Here is a 13,705-nt window from a genome sequence, read left to right on the forward strand (position 1 = left end):
CGGGCTCCTTACTGCCACACTCGGTCGAATGCTGCCTTGATGTCAGGATTGTTGCAAATGCTTCAGCCTTTTCATAGAATCCCTACACGACAGAAAAAGCCATTCGGTCCATCGAGTCTGCACGACTTTCTGACAGAGCATCTGACCCAGGCCCTCTCCCCACCTTCTCCCTGCAACCCACACATTTGGCATGGCCAGTCCACCTAACCTACACATCTTTGGACTTATCTTTTGCTTTGAGGTGCTGGGCTCCTCCATCATTGAGGATGGGGATATTTTTGGATATTTCATCCCCTCTCCACCTCCCTCCCACACCCCTTTCCCCCAACCTCTCTCCTTTCCCCTTCTTCCCCATCCTTTCTGCACTGACCCACTCGCTTGCTCCACACATGAAAACCAGGGTGATGAACCTGTAAAAAAAACTCTCAGAATTTCAAACGACGGTACTTCTCCTTTATTTCAAGAATGTTCCTGTTCAGTCTAAAACAAATCCTTTATTCACATCAGTGTTTAGAACACAAACAAACAAACACACACACATATATAGATAAAAAACACAAATTACAACCAAAAACAGCGGAGAAACCACCAGTGGGTCATTCATTTGCCGTCCAATCTCTGTCCTGTGGTTCTCAATCACTCCAGATGATCAACGAGAATTACGTGAGGCCGGGAGCCATAGTGAGCAGTTTCCTGTCTTACTGCTGTCAACTGTGGCTCGGTGGGTAACACTCTCAGGGTCAGATATTGGGTCTGACCAATCCAGAGCACAAAATCCAGGCTGGCGCTCCCACTGCAGTACTGAGGGAGCGCCGCACTGTCGGAGGGTCAGTGCCGAGGGAGTGCCGCACTGTCAGAGGGTCAGTGCTGAGGGAGTGCCACACTGTCAGAGGGTCAGTACTGAGGGAGTGCCGCACTGTCAGAGGGTCAGTACTAAGGGAGTGTCGCACTGTCAGAGGGTCAGTACTGAGGGAGTGCCGCACTGTCGGAGGGTCAGTACTGAGGGAGTGCCACACTGTCAGAGGGTCAGTACTGAGGGAGTGCCGCACTGTCGGAGGGTCAGTACTGAGGGAGTGCCGCACTGTCAGAGGGTCAGTGCTGAGGGAGTGCCGCACTGTCAGAGGGTCAGTACTGAGGGAGTGCCGCACTGTCAGAGGGTCAGTACTGAGGGAGTGCCGCACTGTCAGAGGGTCAGTACTAAGGGAGTGCCGCACTGTCAGAGGGTCAGTACTGAGGGAGTGCCGCACTGTCGGAGGGTCAGTACTGAGGGAGTGCCACACTGTCAGAGGGTCAGTACTGAGGGAGCGCCGCACTGCCAGAGGGTCAGTACTGAGGGAGTGCCGCACTGTCAGAGGGTCAGTACTGAGGGAGTGCCGCACTGTCAGAGGGTCAGTACTGAGGGAGTGCTGCACTGTTGGAGCTGCCATCTTTCCAAGGAGACATTAAATGATGGAAGGTCCTGATATGGTTCTGAGAGAGATGGACTTGTTCCCATGCCCACAAAGAAGGACAGTAGACCTCTCCTCGTGTCCTGGACAACATTTAGCCAACGTCATTACAGACAGATTTTATTTATTCATGGGGTATGGGTGACACCGGCGAGGCCCGTATTTATTGCCCATCCCTATTTGCCCTGGAGAAGGTGGTGGTGAGCTGCCTTCTTGAACCGCTGCAGTCCCTGTGGTGTAGGGACACCCACAGTGCTGTTAGGGAAGGAGTTCCAGGATTTTGACCCAGCGACAGTGAAGGAATGGTGATTTATTTCCAAGTCAGGATGATGAGTGGCTTGGAGGGGAGCTGGCAGGTGGTGGTGCTCCCAGGCATCTGCTGCCCTTGTCCTTCCGGATGGAAGTGGTCATGGGTTTGGAAGGTGCTGTCTAAGGAACCTTGGTGAGTTCCTGCAGTGCATCTTGTAGATGGTACACACGGCTGCTACTGTGCATCAGTGGTAAAGGGATTGAATGTTTGGATCAAGCGGGGCTGCTTTGTCCTGGATGGTGTCGAGCTTCTTGAGTGTTGTTGGAGCCGCACTCACCCAGGCAAATGGAGTGCATTCCATTACATTCCTGGCTTGTACCTTGTAGATGGTGGACAGGCTTTTTGCGGGGTGGGGGGGTCAGGAGGTGAGTCACTCACTGCTGGATTCCCAGCCTCTGACCTGCTGTGGTAGCCACAGTATTTATTTATATGGGTGGTCCAGTTCAGACTATATTATCATCATCGCTTTATTGGTTGTGAGATCTTGCTGCAAATTGGCTGTGACATTTCCGACATAACAACAATAATTACACTTCAAAAAGCACTTCATTGGCTGTAATGGGCTTAGTGACGTACTGAGGTGGTGAATGGTGCTGGAGAAATGCCAGTGTCTTACTGTGGGTGTTGTGTGTGGGCTGAGCTGGAATAAGGCTCATTCCAAACATCAGGGACTGAGTTTGTTCAAAGATGTTAATAAATTAGGTTTGTGTCATTTGGAAATGGGGAGACTGAAACAATCTCATTTCTTTTGCCATTAGCAAACTCCCGAAACAATGCTGGGAAGTCTCAGCCCTGCTTGGAGTGAAGGTCAAATGACAAAAATGAAGCATTATATTGGGGTAGGTTTGTCATTCTGGGCGTCAACACCCTCACACCAGGTTATCGGTCAATTATTGCAAGCCGTCTCCACAAACTGATGGGTGGGTGGTGGGGAGTGGGTGGGGTGGGGGTGTGGGGGAGGGGGGAAGTGGTGTTGAGGGTGGTTCACCTTCCACCTCACAGATTTTCACACCTCAGGACAGGGTTCTCATTGAGACAGATATTTGTTTAATATGTTAATACGTTCACATGGTCAAGCTGGTCATTTAAACTGACCGACCGACCGACGGGAGGTCCAGGATAACTGGCATTGCTGGCAAGGCCCCGATTTACTGTGTCGAGTTGTGGGTGGCACAGTGGCACAGTGGCTAGCACTGCTGCCTCACAGAGCCAGGGACCCAGGTTCAATTCCAGCCACGGGTCACTGTCTGTGCGGAGTCTGCACGTTCTCCCCGTGTCTGCGGGGGTTTCCTCCTGTTCCCTCCCACACTCCAAAGATGTGCAGGTTAGGGGGGATTGGCCATGTTTAAATTGCCCCTTAGTATCCAAAGATGTGTGGGTTATGGGAAATGCGCGGGGTTATGAGAACAGGGTAGAGGGGAAGGCCTAGATGGGATTCTCTTTTGGAGAGCCAGAACAGACTCGATGGGCCGGATGGCCTCTTTCTGCACTGTGGGATTCTACGGTTCTATGAGCTGTCCTGAGAAAGTGGCACTGAGCTCGCTCCACAAACCAGTGATACAATCGAGAGGCTTCCTGACCCACTTCAGAGAATCAACGACGTGAATGTGGGACTGGAGTCACCTATAGGCCTGACCGGGTAAGGGTGGAGGAAAATAACACAAGAAACAAGGCCAGTCAGCCCCTCGAGCCTGCTGCACCATTTCATACAATCCCATGACTGATATCCTCATTCAATTTAACTTTCCCACACTATCCCCACATCCCTCGTGTCCTTCAAAAAGGACAAAGGAATGCCTTCCCTAAAGGACAACTGAACCAGTTGAATTTTTGAGTTCAGTAGAAGGGCCAATTAGATCCAAAATGTTAACTCTGTTTCTCTCCACAGATGCTGCTGGGTTTATCCTGCATTTCCTGTTTTTATTTGAGCTTTTACAGATCCCTGGTCACTCTTTTAAGTGTTGCCAGTTTTACCAGTTCCAATGAAATACATAGAAACACAGAAGATAGGAGCAGGAGGAGGCCATTCGGCCCTTCGATCCTGCTCCGTTATTCATCACGATCATGGCTGATCGTCCAACTCAATAGCCTCATCCTGCTTTCTCCCCATAATCTTTGATCCCATTCGCCCCAAGTGCTATATCCAGCCGCCTCTTGAATACATTCAATGTTTTGGCATCAACTACTTCCTGTGGTAATGAATTCCACAGACTCACCACTCACTGGGTGAAGAAATGGCTCCTCATCTCCGTCCTAAATGGTCTACCCTGAATCCTCAAATGCACCATTTTTTAAAAATTGAACCTGGATTCTCTGCCGGCCCTGGTGGGATTTGAACTCACTGCCTGAATTATTCATCCAGTAACATCATAACAGTGCAAAAATAAAAGCAAAATACTGCGGGTGCTGGAAATCTGAAATGAAAGTAGAAAATACTGAAAATACTCAGCAGGTCTGGCAGCATCTGTGGAGAGAGAAACAGAGTTAATGTTCCATGAGTCTTCTTCCAAAGGAGGTGGAAATGTGAAGGGTTTTATGTTATTGAGAGCAGGGAGAGGAGGAGAACAAAAGGGAAGGTCTGGGATAGGGTAGAGAGTGGGAGAGATTAAATGGCAAAGGCATCATGGAACAAAAGGCAAAGGGAGTGGGAGTGGCTGTAGTAAAGAAACAATGATGTGGAGATGCTGGCGTTGGGCTGAGGTAAACACAGTAAGAAGTCTCACAACACCAGGTTAAAGCCCAACAGGTTTATTTGGTAGCAAACGCCACTAGCTTTCGGAGCGCTGCCCCTTCGTCAGGTAAGTGGGATTTCAGATCACAAACAGGGCAGAAAAGACACAAATAAAAGACACATATACAGACTTATGAAGGCAATCTTCAAACAACCGCACAACCTCAAACAGACCATTGTCCCCAGCAAACTACCGAGCCTTCAGGAGAACAGTGACCACGACACCACACAACCCTGCCACAGCAACCTCTGCAAGACATGCCAGATCATCGACACGGATGCCATCATCTCACGTCAGAACACCATCCACCAGGTCCACGGTACATACACTTGCAGCTCGGCCAACGTTGTCTACCTGATACTCTCTAGGAAAGGATGTCCCGAGGCATGGTACATTGGGGAGACCATGCAGACGCTACAACAACGGATGAATGAACACCGCTCGACAATCATCAGGCAAGAGTGTTCTCTTCCTGTTGGGGAACACTTCAGCGGTCACGGGCATTCAGCCTCTGATCTTCGGGTAAGTGTTCTCCAAGGTGGCCTTCACGACACACGACAACGCAGAATCGCTGAGCAGAAACTGATAGCCAAGTTCCGCATACATGGGGACGGCCTCAACCGGGATCTTGTGTTCATGTCACACTATCTGTAACCCCCACGATTTGCCTGGGCTTGCAAAATCCCACTAACTGTCCTGGCTGGAGACAATACACATCTCTTTAACCTGTGCTTAACCCTCTCTCCACTCACATTGTCTGTATCTTTAAGACTTGATTACCTGTAAAGACTCGCATTCCAATCATTATTTTGTAAATTGAGTTTGTGTCTTTATATGCCCTGTTTGTGATCTGAAATCCCACTCATCTGATGAAGGAGCAGCACTCTGAAAGCTAGTGGTTTGTGTTACCAAATAAACCTGTTGGACTTTAACCTGGTGTTGTAAAGAAACAAGGCATTGGTCCTGAGGGAGTGAATGGCAGAATAATTTAAAATTGGAAAATCAGCACTTTCTGTTTTGATAACAGTGACACAGGGCACGGTGGCGCTGTGGTTAGCACTGCTGCCTCACAGCGCCAGGGACCCAGGTTCAATTCCAGCCTTGGATAACTGCAGAGTCTGCACGTTCTCCCCGTGTCTGCGTGGGTTTCCTCCAGGTGCTCCAGTTTCCTCCCACATTCCAAAAATGTGTGGGTTAGGTTGATTGGCTGTGCTAAATTGCCCTTTAGTGTCAGGGGGATTAGCAGGGTAAATGAGTGGTGTTACGGGGATGGGGCCTGGGTGGGATTGTAGTCGGTGCAGGCTCGATTGGCCAAATGGCCTCCTTCTGCACTGTAGGGATTCTATGGTCCCCAGTGTTTGAAGATTGCCGACTCTGTTACCGGTGCTATTTAAATGGAAGTTATTGTTGTTCCTCATTCTCTCACTCGAAGAGAATCAAGTCGTGAGGTGATATATCCAAGAGATTGAAACAGAGAATGTAAACTGTGTCAAGGGCAGTGAGACATGTCTCTACACTGAGAGAAGGAATTCCAAGATATGGGTGGGTTATGGGGTGAAGGTGGGATTGAGGAATAGAGGGAAAAGGAGCAGATTGAGGAATGGGGAAAAGGGAGAATCGAGGGATATGGGGAGAAGGTGAGACATTTCAATTGATTTTAACACCTTTCCCACTTTTCCAGAACATGAGGGCTGCTTTCAGTGGAGGGGACAAGGTGACATAGTGGTGATGTCACTGGACTCGCGATCCAAAGGTCCAGGCTAATGTTCTGGGGGCGCAGGTTCAAATCCCACCACGGCAGAATTTAAATTCAATTAATTAATCTGGGAAATAAAGCTAGTCTCAGTACTGGTGATTTAATTGATTACCATAGCAATCCATATTTCGTTCACTAATGTCCCTTAAGGAAGGAAATCTGCCGTCCTTACCCGGTCTGGCCTACATGTGGCTCCAGAGCCACAGCAATGGGGTTGACTCTTAAGTGACCCTCTGAAATGGCCGAGCGAGAAACTCAGTTCAAGGGGCAATTAGGGATGGGCAACAAATACTGACCCAGCGACACCCACGTCCCGTGAAAGAATAAAGAATTGGCTGACGGTTTGGGTCGAGTGTCCTTTACTTGAGCCCAATGTAGGTCAGCTCAGCCATTCCGTCCCTGATGTGTCGGAAGTACTCCAGGTGGGTGCGGTGAATTTTCCAGGTGTATTTCCCACAGCCCTTGGCATATTGCATGAAGTGGGGAGCGCCAGTGAAGATCACACTGTCTGCCACAATGATGCTTCCCTCTTGCAGCAGATTGGAGTCTTCCAGGAGCTGCAGGTCTCGCAGATAACAGCGCTTCCAATGGTTCATGAAAACAAAGTCTAACTTGTCCACGTCAAACTTCTCTCTGAGCTGAGGGATCACCTCATCAGAAGGACTAATGATTTGTTCCACCTGTTCCAAAGAAAATTCCATTCACTTTGTGTCAAAGAAAATTCGTCATTGCAGCTGAGAGTGCGATTCTGTGCTCAAGTGAAGGTTTCAGAAATGGAATACTGTCCAACTTGTTAAGTTGTGTGACCTTCACAATTTCCCTCGACAGTGTCCCCTTCAAACACTCCCAGGACAGGTACAGCATGGGGTTAGATACAGAGTAAAGCTTCCTCTACACTGTCCCCTTCAAACACTCCCAGGACAGGTACAACATGGGGTTAGATACAGAGTAAAGCTTCCTCTACACTGTCCCCATCAAACACTCCCAGGACAGGTACAGCACGGGGTTAGATACAGAGTAAAGCTTCCTCTACACTGTCCCCATCAAACACTCCCAGGACAGGTACAGCACGGAGTGAGATATAGAGTAAAGCTCCCTCTACACTGTCCCCCCTCAAACACTCCCCGGACAGGTACAGCACGGGGTTAGATACAGAGTAAAGCACCCTCTACACTGTCCCCATCAAACACTCCCAGGACAGGTACAGCACGGGGTTAGATACAGAGTAAAGCTCCCTCTACACTGTCCCCATCAAACACTCCCAGGACAGGTACAGCACGGGGTTAGATACAGAGTAAAGCTCCCTCTACACTGTCCCCATCAAACACTCCCAGGACAGGTACAGCACGGGGTTAGATACAGAGTAAAGCTCCCTCTACACTGTCCCCCATCAAACACTCCCAGGACAGGTACAGCACGGGGTTAGATACAGAGTAAAGCTCCCTCCACACTGTCCCCATCAAACACTCCCAGGACAGGTACAGCACAAGATTTTAAGATCACAAGAAATAGGAGTGGCAGTCGGCCATTTGTCCCATTTAGCCTGATTTGACCTGTTTGTGGCCTTAACTCCACTTTCCAGTCTACTCCACTTAACCTTTCACTCCTTTGTTGACCCAAATGCTGTCTAACTCGGCCTTGAATATATTCAGTGAGCCGCAGCCCCCACTGCTCTCTCTGAGGGAGAGAATTCCAAACACTAACCTCCCTCTGAGAGAAGAAATTCCTCCCCATCTCCATCTTAAATGGGAGACCCCTTCTCTTTAAACTGTGCCCCCTAGTCCTAGATTCCCCCACGAGGGGGAAACATCCTCTCAGCATCCACCCTGTGAAGCCCCCTCAGAATCTTATGTTTCAATAAGATCCCCTCTCATTCTTCTAAACTCCAATGAGTCTGGGCCCAACCTTTCCTCATAAGACAACCCCCTTCACCCCAGGAATCAGCCTGGTGAACCTTCTCTGAACTGTGTCCAATGCAAGTATGTCTCTCCTTGAATCAGGAGACTTGGAAATAAATGGACGTATTAGTGAGAGGCAACATGGTTTTGTGAAGGGGAGGTCGTGTCTCACGAACTTGATCGATTTTTTTGAGGAAGTGACGAAGATGATTGATGAGGGTAGGGCAGTGGATGTTGTCTACATGGACTTCAGTAAGGCCTTTGACAAGGTCCCTCATGGCAGACGGGTGCAGAAGGTGAAATCGCATGGGATCAGAGGTGAGCTGGCGAGGTGGATACAAAACTGGGTCGGTCAAAGAAGACAGAGGGTAGCAGTGGAAGGGTGCATTTCTGAATGGAGAGCTGTGACAAGTGGTGTTCCTCAGGGATCAGTGCTGGGGCCTTTGCTGTTTGTAATATATATAAATGATCTGGAGGAAAATGTAACTGGATTGATTAGTAAGTTTGTGCACCACACAAAGGTTGGTGGATTTGTGGGTAGCGGTGAGGACCAAGAGAGGATACAGCAGGATATAGATCAGTTGGAGACTTGGGCGGAGAGATGGCAGATGGAGTTTAATCCGGACAAATGTGAGGTAATAGATTTTGGAAGGTCTAATACAAATAGGAAATATACAGTAAATGGCAGAACCCTTAGGAGTATTGATAGGCAAAGGGATCTGGGTGTACAGGTACACAGGTCACTGAAAGTGGCAATGCAGGTGGAGAAGGTAGTCAAGAAGGCATCCGGCATGCTTGCCTTCATCGGCCGGGGTATTGAGTTTAAAAATTGGCAAGTCATGTTGCCGCTTTATAGAACCTTAGTTAGGCCGCACTTGGAATATAGTGTTCAATTCTGGTCGCCACACTACCAGAAGGATGTGGAGGCTTTGGAGAGGGTCCAGAAAAGATTTACCAGGATGTTGCCTGGTATGGAGGGCATTAGCTATAAGGAGAGGTTGGAGAAACTTGGTTTGTTCTCACTGGAGTGACGGAGGTTGAGGGGAGACCTGATAGAAGTCTACAAGATTATGAGAGACATGGACAAAGTGGATAGTCAGAAGCTTTTTCCCAGGGTAGAAGAATCAATTACTAGGGGGCATAGGTTTAAGGTGCGAGGGGCAAGGTTTAAAGGAGATGTACAAGGCAGATTTTTTACACAGAGAGTGGTGGGTGCCTGGAACTCGTTGCTGGGGGAGGTAGTGGAAGCGGATACGGTAGTGACTTTTAAGGTGCGTCTTGACAAGTACATGAATGAGATGGGAATAGAGGGATATGGTCCCCGGAAGCGTAGGGGGGTTTTAGTTCAGTCGGGCAGCATGGTCGGTGCAGGCTTGGAGGGCCGAGGGGCCTGTTCCTGTGCTGTAATTTTCTTTGTTCTTTGTTCAAAGCTGTACAAAGTACAGTCGATGTGGTCACACTGATGTTCTGTACAGTAGGAGCAAGAATTCCTTGCTTTTATACTTCATCCACTTGACAATTAAGTTCAACATTCCATTTGAATTCCTAATCACTTGCTGTACCTGCATACTGACCTTTTGTGATTCGTGTACAAGGATACCCAGATCCCTCTGTATCTCAGCATTCTGCAGTCTCTCTATATTTAAATCATCTTCTGTTTTTCTATTCTTCGTGTCAAAATGGACAATCACACATTTTCCCACATTATACTCTGTCATTTTCCCCCATTTACTTTACTCATCAATTTCCCTTTGCAGACCCTTTGTATCCTCCTTACAGTTTGCTTTTCTGTCTATCATCACCAAATCTGGCAACAATATATTTGGTTCTTCCGACCAAGTCATTAATATCGATTGGAGAGAGTTGAGGCCACAGCACGGATCTCTGCAGCACTCCACTAGTTACAGCTTGCCAACCTGAAAACTATCTATTTAACCTGACTTTCTGCTTCCTGTTAGCTTGCCAATCTTCGATCCAAGCTAATATATCACTGCCAACACCATGAAAAGGAATATTTTATGTGGCACCTTATAGATGTGTGGAAATCCAACATCTACCAGTCCCCCTTTACCCTCCCTGCTTATTACATCCTCAAATTACCTCAACAAATTTATCAAACACAATTTCTCTTTAAGAAAACCATGCTGACCCTGCCTGATTAAATTTTTATTTGCGAAATGTTGGTCAGTGAGCACAGGGGAAATTAATGGATGGGATTCGGAGTGAGTTAGGACACAGGCATCTGAGGTTTGAGTGACCACATGCTTCTGAAGGTTAGAATGTGGGAAACTGGTCAGGACAGTGTTGTTATGGTCAAGTCTAAAGGTGATGAGGAAGGTCTTGTGGCACAGTGGAATCTCTCGGCCAGAAACTCCAGGTTAAAGTCCCAGTCCAGGACTTGATGGTCGGTCATGGAAGGTGTGTCCATAACATGACCAAACAGATGAACTCTCAGCCTGTGAATCATTCCAATACACCTGATGGCAGGCGGGAGGAGAGTTTCCTGGTCAGACAAAAGGCAATGGCAAACCACTGCAGGACTTTAATGTAATCATGGATCAATCCAATGGACGCCGTGCTTGTCACATACTTGCACATGGTACCTGAAGGAGCAGGGGATGAAGATGAGGGTTTGAGCAGTGCATCAAACAGGAGCAGAGATGAGGAAATGTAATCGGTGAAAAGAAATAGGAGAGAAATCGAATCTTTGACTGGGTGAATTGTTTCACTTTCTCTCTCCCCCTCCCTCTCTCTCTCCCCCTCCCTCTCTCTTTCCCCCTCCCTCTCTCTCTCCCCCTCCCTCTCTCTCTCCCTCTCTCTCTCTCTCTCCCCCTCCCTCTCTCTCTCCCCCTCCCTCTCTCTCTCTCCCCCTCCCTCTCTCTCTCCCCCTCCCTCTCTCTCTCTCCCCCTCCCTCTCTCTCCCCCTCCCTCTCTCTCTCCCTCTCTCTCTCTCTCCCCCTCCCTCTCTCTCTCCCCCTCCCTCTCTCTCTCCCCTCTCCCTCTCTCTCTCCCCTCTCCCCTCTCCTCTCTCCCCTTTCTCCCTTCTCCCCCTCTTTCCCTCTCTTTCCCTCTCTCTGCCTCTCTTTCCCTCTCTCTGCCTCTCTCTCTCTCTCTCCCCTCTCTCTCTCTCCCCTCTCTCTCACCTCTCTCTCCCCTCTCTCTCACCTCTCTCTCCTCTCTCTCTCTCTCCCCCTCTCTCTCCCTCACTCTCCCTCTATCTCTTCTCTCTTCTCCCCACTCTCTCTTCTCTCCTCTCTCTTCTCCCCTCTCTCTCTCTCCCCTCTCTTCTCCCCCCTCTCTCCCCTCTCTCTCTCTCCCCTCTCCTCTCTCGCTCTTCTCCCCTCTCTCTCTCCCCTCTCCTCTCCTCTCTCCCCCTCTCTCTCTACCCCTCCCCCTCTCCCCCTCCTTTCCCTCCCTCTCTTCCCCTCCATCTCTCTCTCCCCTCCCTCTCTCCTCCCCTCTGCCCCTGGGCTTGGTGGTGATTTATCTGTGAGACTCACCGTGTCCTCGTCAAACCCCGCCAAGCGGATTATCTTCTCAGCCACCGCTGCATTCCCCTCGTCCATCTCCACGGTGTAGAGTCTGGCGTTGGGGGACAGGCTCCTGGCTATACGGAGTGCTGAGTAACCGCAGTAAGTCCCCAGCTCCAGCACCGTCAGGGGAACATTCTCGTAGATAAGTCTCTCCAGGATCTTGCCTGCGATTTGTGGGAGAAGAAAAGAAAATAATGACTGCTGTTATGGGATCTTGCTGTACCCAAGTGGATTGTAGCATTTCCTGCATTATAACAGCGACTGCACTTCAAATAATACTCCACCGGCCATGAAATGTTTTGGAATATCCTGTGGTCCGACTCATTAAAAAAATAAACTGTTGTTTCTGAAAGACAATTGATGAAGTCGAGACAGGAGATCAGTAATGAGCGAAGGGAATATCAGAACGCATTTGAAAAACTGACCAAGACTGCAGGAAACTACAAAAGGTCATGAATGTAGCCCAATCCTCAAACCAGCCTCCCATCCATTGACTCTGTCTACACTTCCAGCTGCCTCGGCAAAGCAGCCAGCATAATCAAGGACCCCACGCAGCCCGAACATTCTCTCTTCCACCTTCTTCCATCGGGAAAAAGATACAAAAGTCTGAGGTCACGTTCCAACCGACTCAAGAACAACTTCTTCCCTGCTGCTGTCAGACTTTTGAATGGACCTATCTCACATTAAGTTGATCTTTCTCTACACCCTAGCGATGACTGTAACACTACATTCTGCACTCTCTCCTTTCCCTCTCTATGAACGGTATGCTTTGTCTGTATAGCGTGCATGAAACAATACTTTTCACTCTATGCTAATACATATGACAATAATAAATAAAGTTAAATCAACTGAATGGCTTTCTCCTGGACTTACATAAATATAGAACTCAGGAGGAAACTATTCTGTCCATCCTGTTAATTCTAGCGTGATCCTGTCCCTGTGGAGAACTGTGAGCACAGCTGGGGGAGTGTGCCACCCAATCTCCCCCATTTCCAGTTACCTTTCTCTGGGCCAACATTGCTCAGATATTCTGAGTGGTTGCACCATGTGTCGAAGGTGCTGAGGATGTTCTCGGGATCTCCAGGAATGCCATGCGTCATCACGTACTGGAAGGCCCTCTCCTCCCTGGACAAGCCAGTCAGGTAGTCCTGAATCTTCCGGAGAATCACCGCCCGCCAGAACAGCAGGAAGTAGTAGCGGTAACGGATGATGAGGGTCATCAGGAAGGGGATGAAAGCCAGAGCAATGGCAGGTGAGACCATCTGGGGAGAAGTGTCAAAGAGGGAGCAAAGTTAATAGTGGAGAATTTGTGCATTAAAGAACAAGACGCAAACTCCGGAAACTCTCATCCTTTTGTCACTGACCTGTGGCTGATTCTGGAGTTCAATGCAGCATCATCACAGTGCCCAGTCGCGCTGGGTCAAGATCCAGCGTTAACCTTCCTGTTCCTCTACATTCATCACTCCCATTCTGGTCCAGCTCAAACTCTGCTGTTAAACACCAGTTTTATCTGTTCTGTGAGCTGGCAGCTATTCAATGTTATTTTTTGTACCTGACCAGACGTCAGCTGCAATCTCTGTGTTTCTCACCCAGTCGCTGTGTCCTTGTGTAACCAGGGGCTCCTTGCTCAAACTATCAACACCACTTACTGTGTTCAGTTCAGAGCTTTCTTGACAAATGCTCATGGATTCAAATCCTATTCCAGAGACTTAAGCATAATCCAGGCCAACACCTGCAATGTAGCACTGAGGGACTGCTGCACTGTCAGAGGGTCAGTGCTGAGGGAGTGCCGCACTGTCAGAGGGTCAGTACTGAGGGACTGCCGCACTGTCATAGGGTCAGTACTGAGGGAGTGCTGCACTGTCAGAGGGTCAGTACTGAGGGAATGCCGCACTGTCAGAGGGTCAGTACTGAGGGAGTGCCGCACTGTCAGAGGGTCAGTACTGAGGGAATGCCGCAGTGTCAGAGGGTCAGTACTGAGGGAGTGCCGCACTGTCAGAGGGTCAGTACTGAGGGACTGCCGCACTG

At 49.0% G+C, this 13,705-nt stretch overlaps 1 protein-coding gene across 1 annotated transcript; it reads right to left on the minus strand.

Annotated features, from left to right (window-relative positions):
- Window positions 1–6,605: 6,605 nt before the first annotated feature.
- Window positions 6,606–12,939, minus strand: tomt (transmembrane O-methyltransferase). The gene is made up of 3 exons (XM_078222887.1): window positions 12,678–12,939; window positions 11,645–11,841; window positions 6,606–6,926 (listed from the first exon to the last, which is right to left on the minus strand). The coding sequence occupies exons 1-3, from the start codon at window positions 12,937–12,939 to the stop codon at window positions 6,606–6,608; spliced, it is 780 nt and encodes a 259-aa protein (XP_078079013.1).
- Between the last annotated feature and the right edge of the window lie 766 nt (window positions 12,940–13,705).

Source organism: Mustelus asterias, chromosome 10 (genome assembly GCF_964213995.1).
Source record: "Mustelus asterias chromosome 10, sMusAst1.hap1.1, whole genome shotgun sequence".
Taxonomy (NCBI): Eukaryota; Metazoa; Chordata; class Chondrichthyes; order Carcharhiniformes; family Triakidae; genus Mustelus; species Mustelus asterias.

Coding starts and splice junctions, on each gene's coding strand:
- tomt (XM_078222887.1), bottom strand. CDS start 12,939: ATGGTCTCACCTGCCATTGCTCTGGCTTTCATCCCCTTCCTGATGACC. Junction 11,842..12,677: donor CAATGTTGGCCCAGAGAAAG/GTAACTGGAAAT, acceptor CACAAATCGCAG/GCAAGATCCTGGAGAGACTT. Junction 6,927..11,644: donor CGGGGTTTGACGAGGACACG/GTGAGTCTCACA, acceptor TCTTTGGAACAG/GTGGAACAAATCATTAGTCC.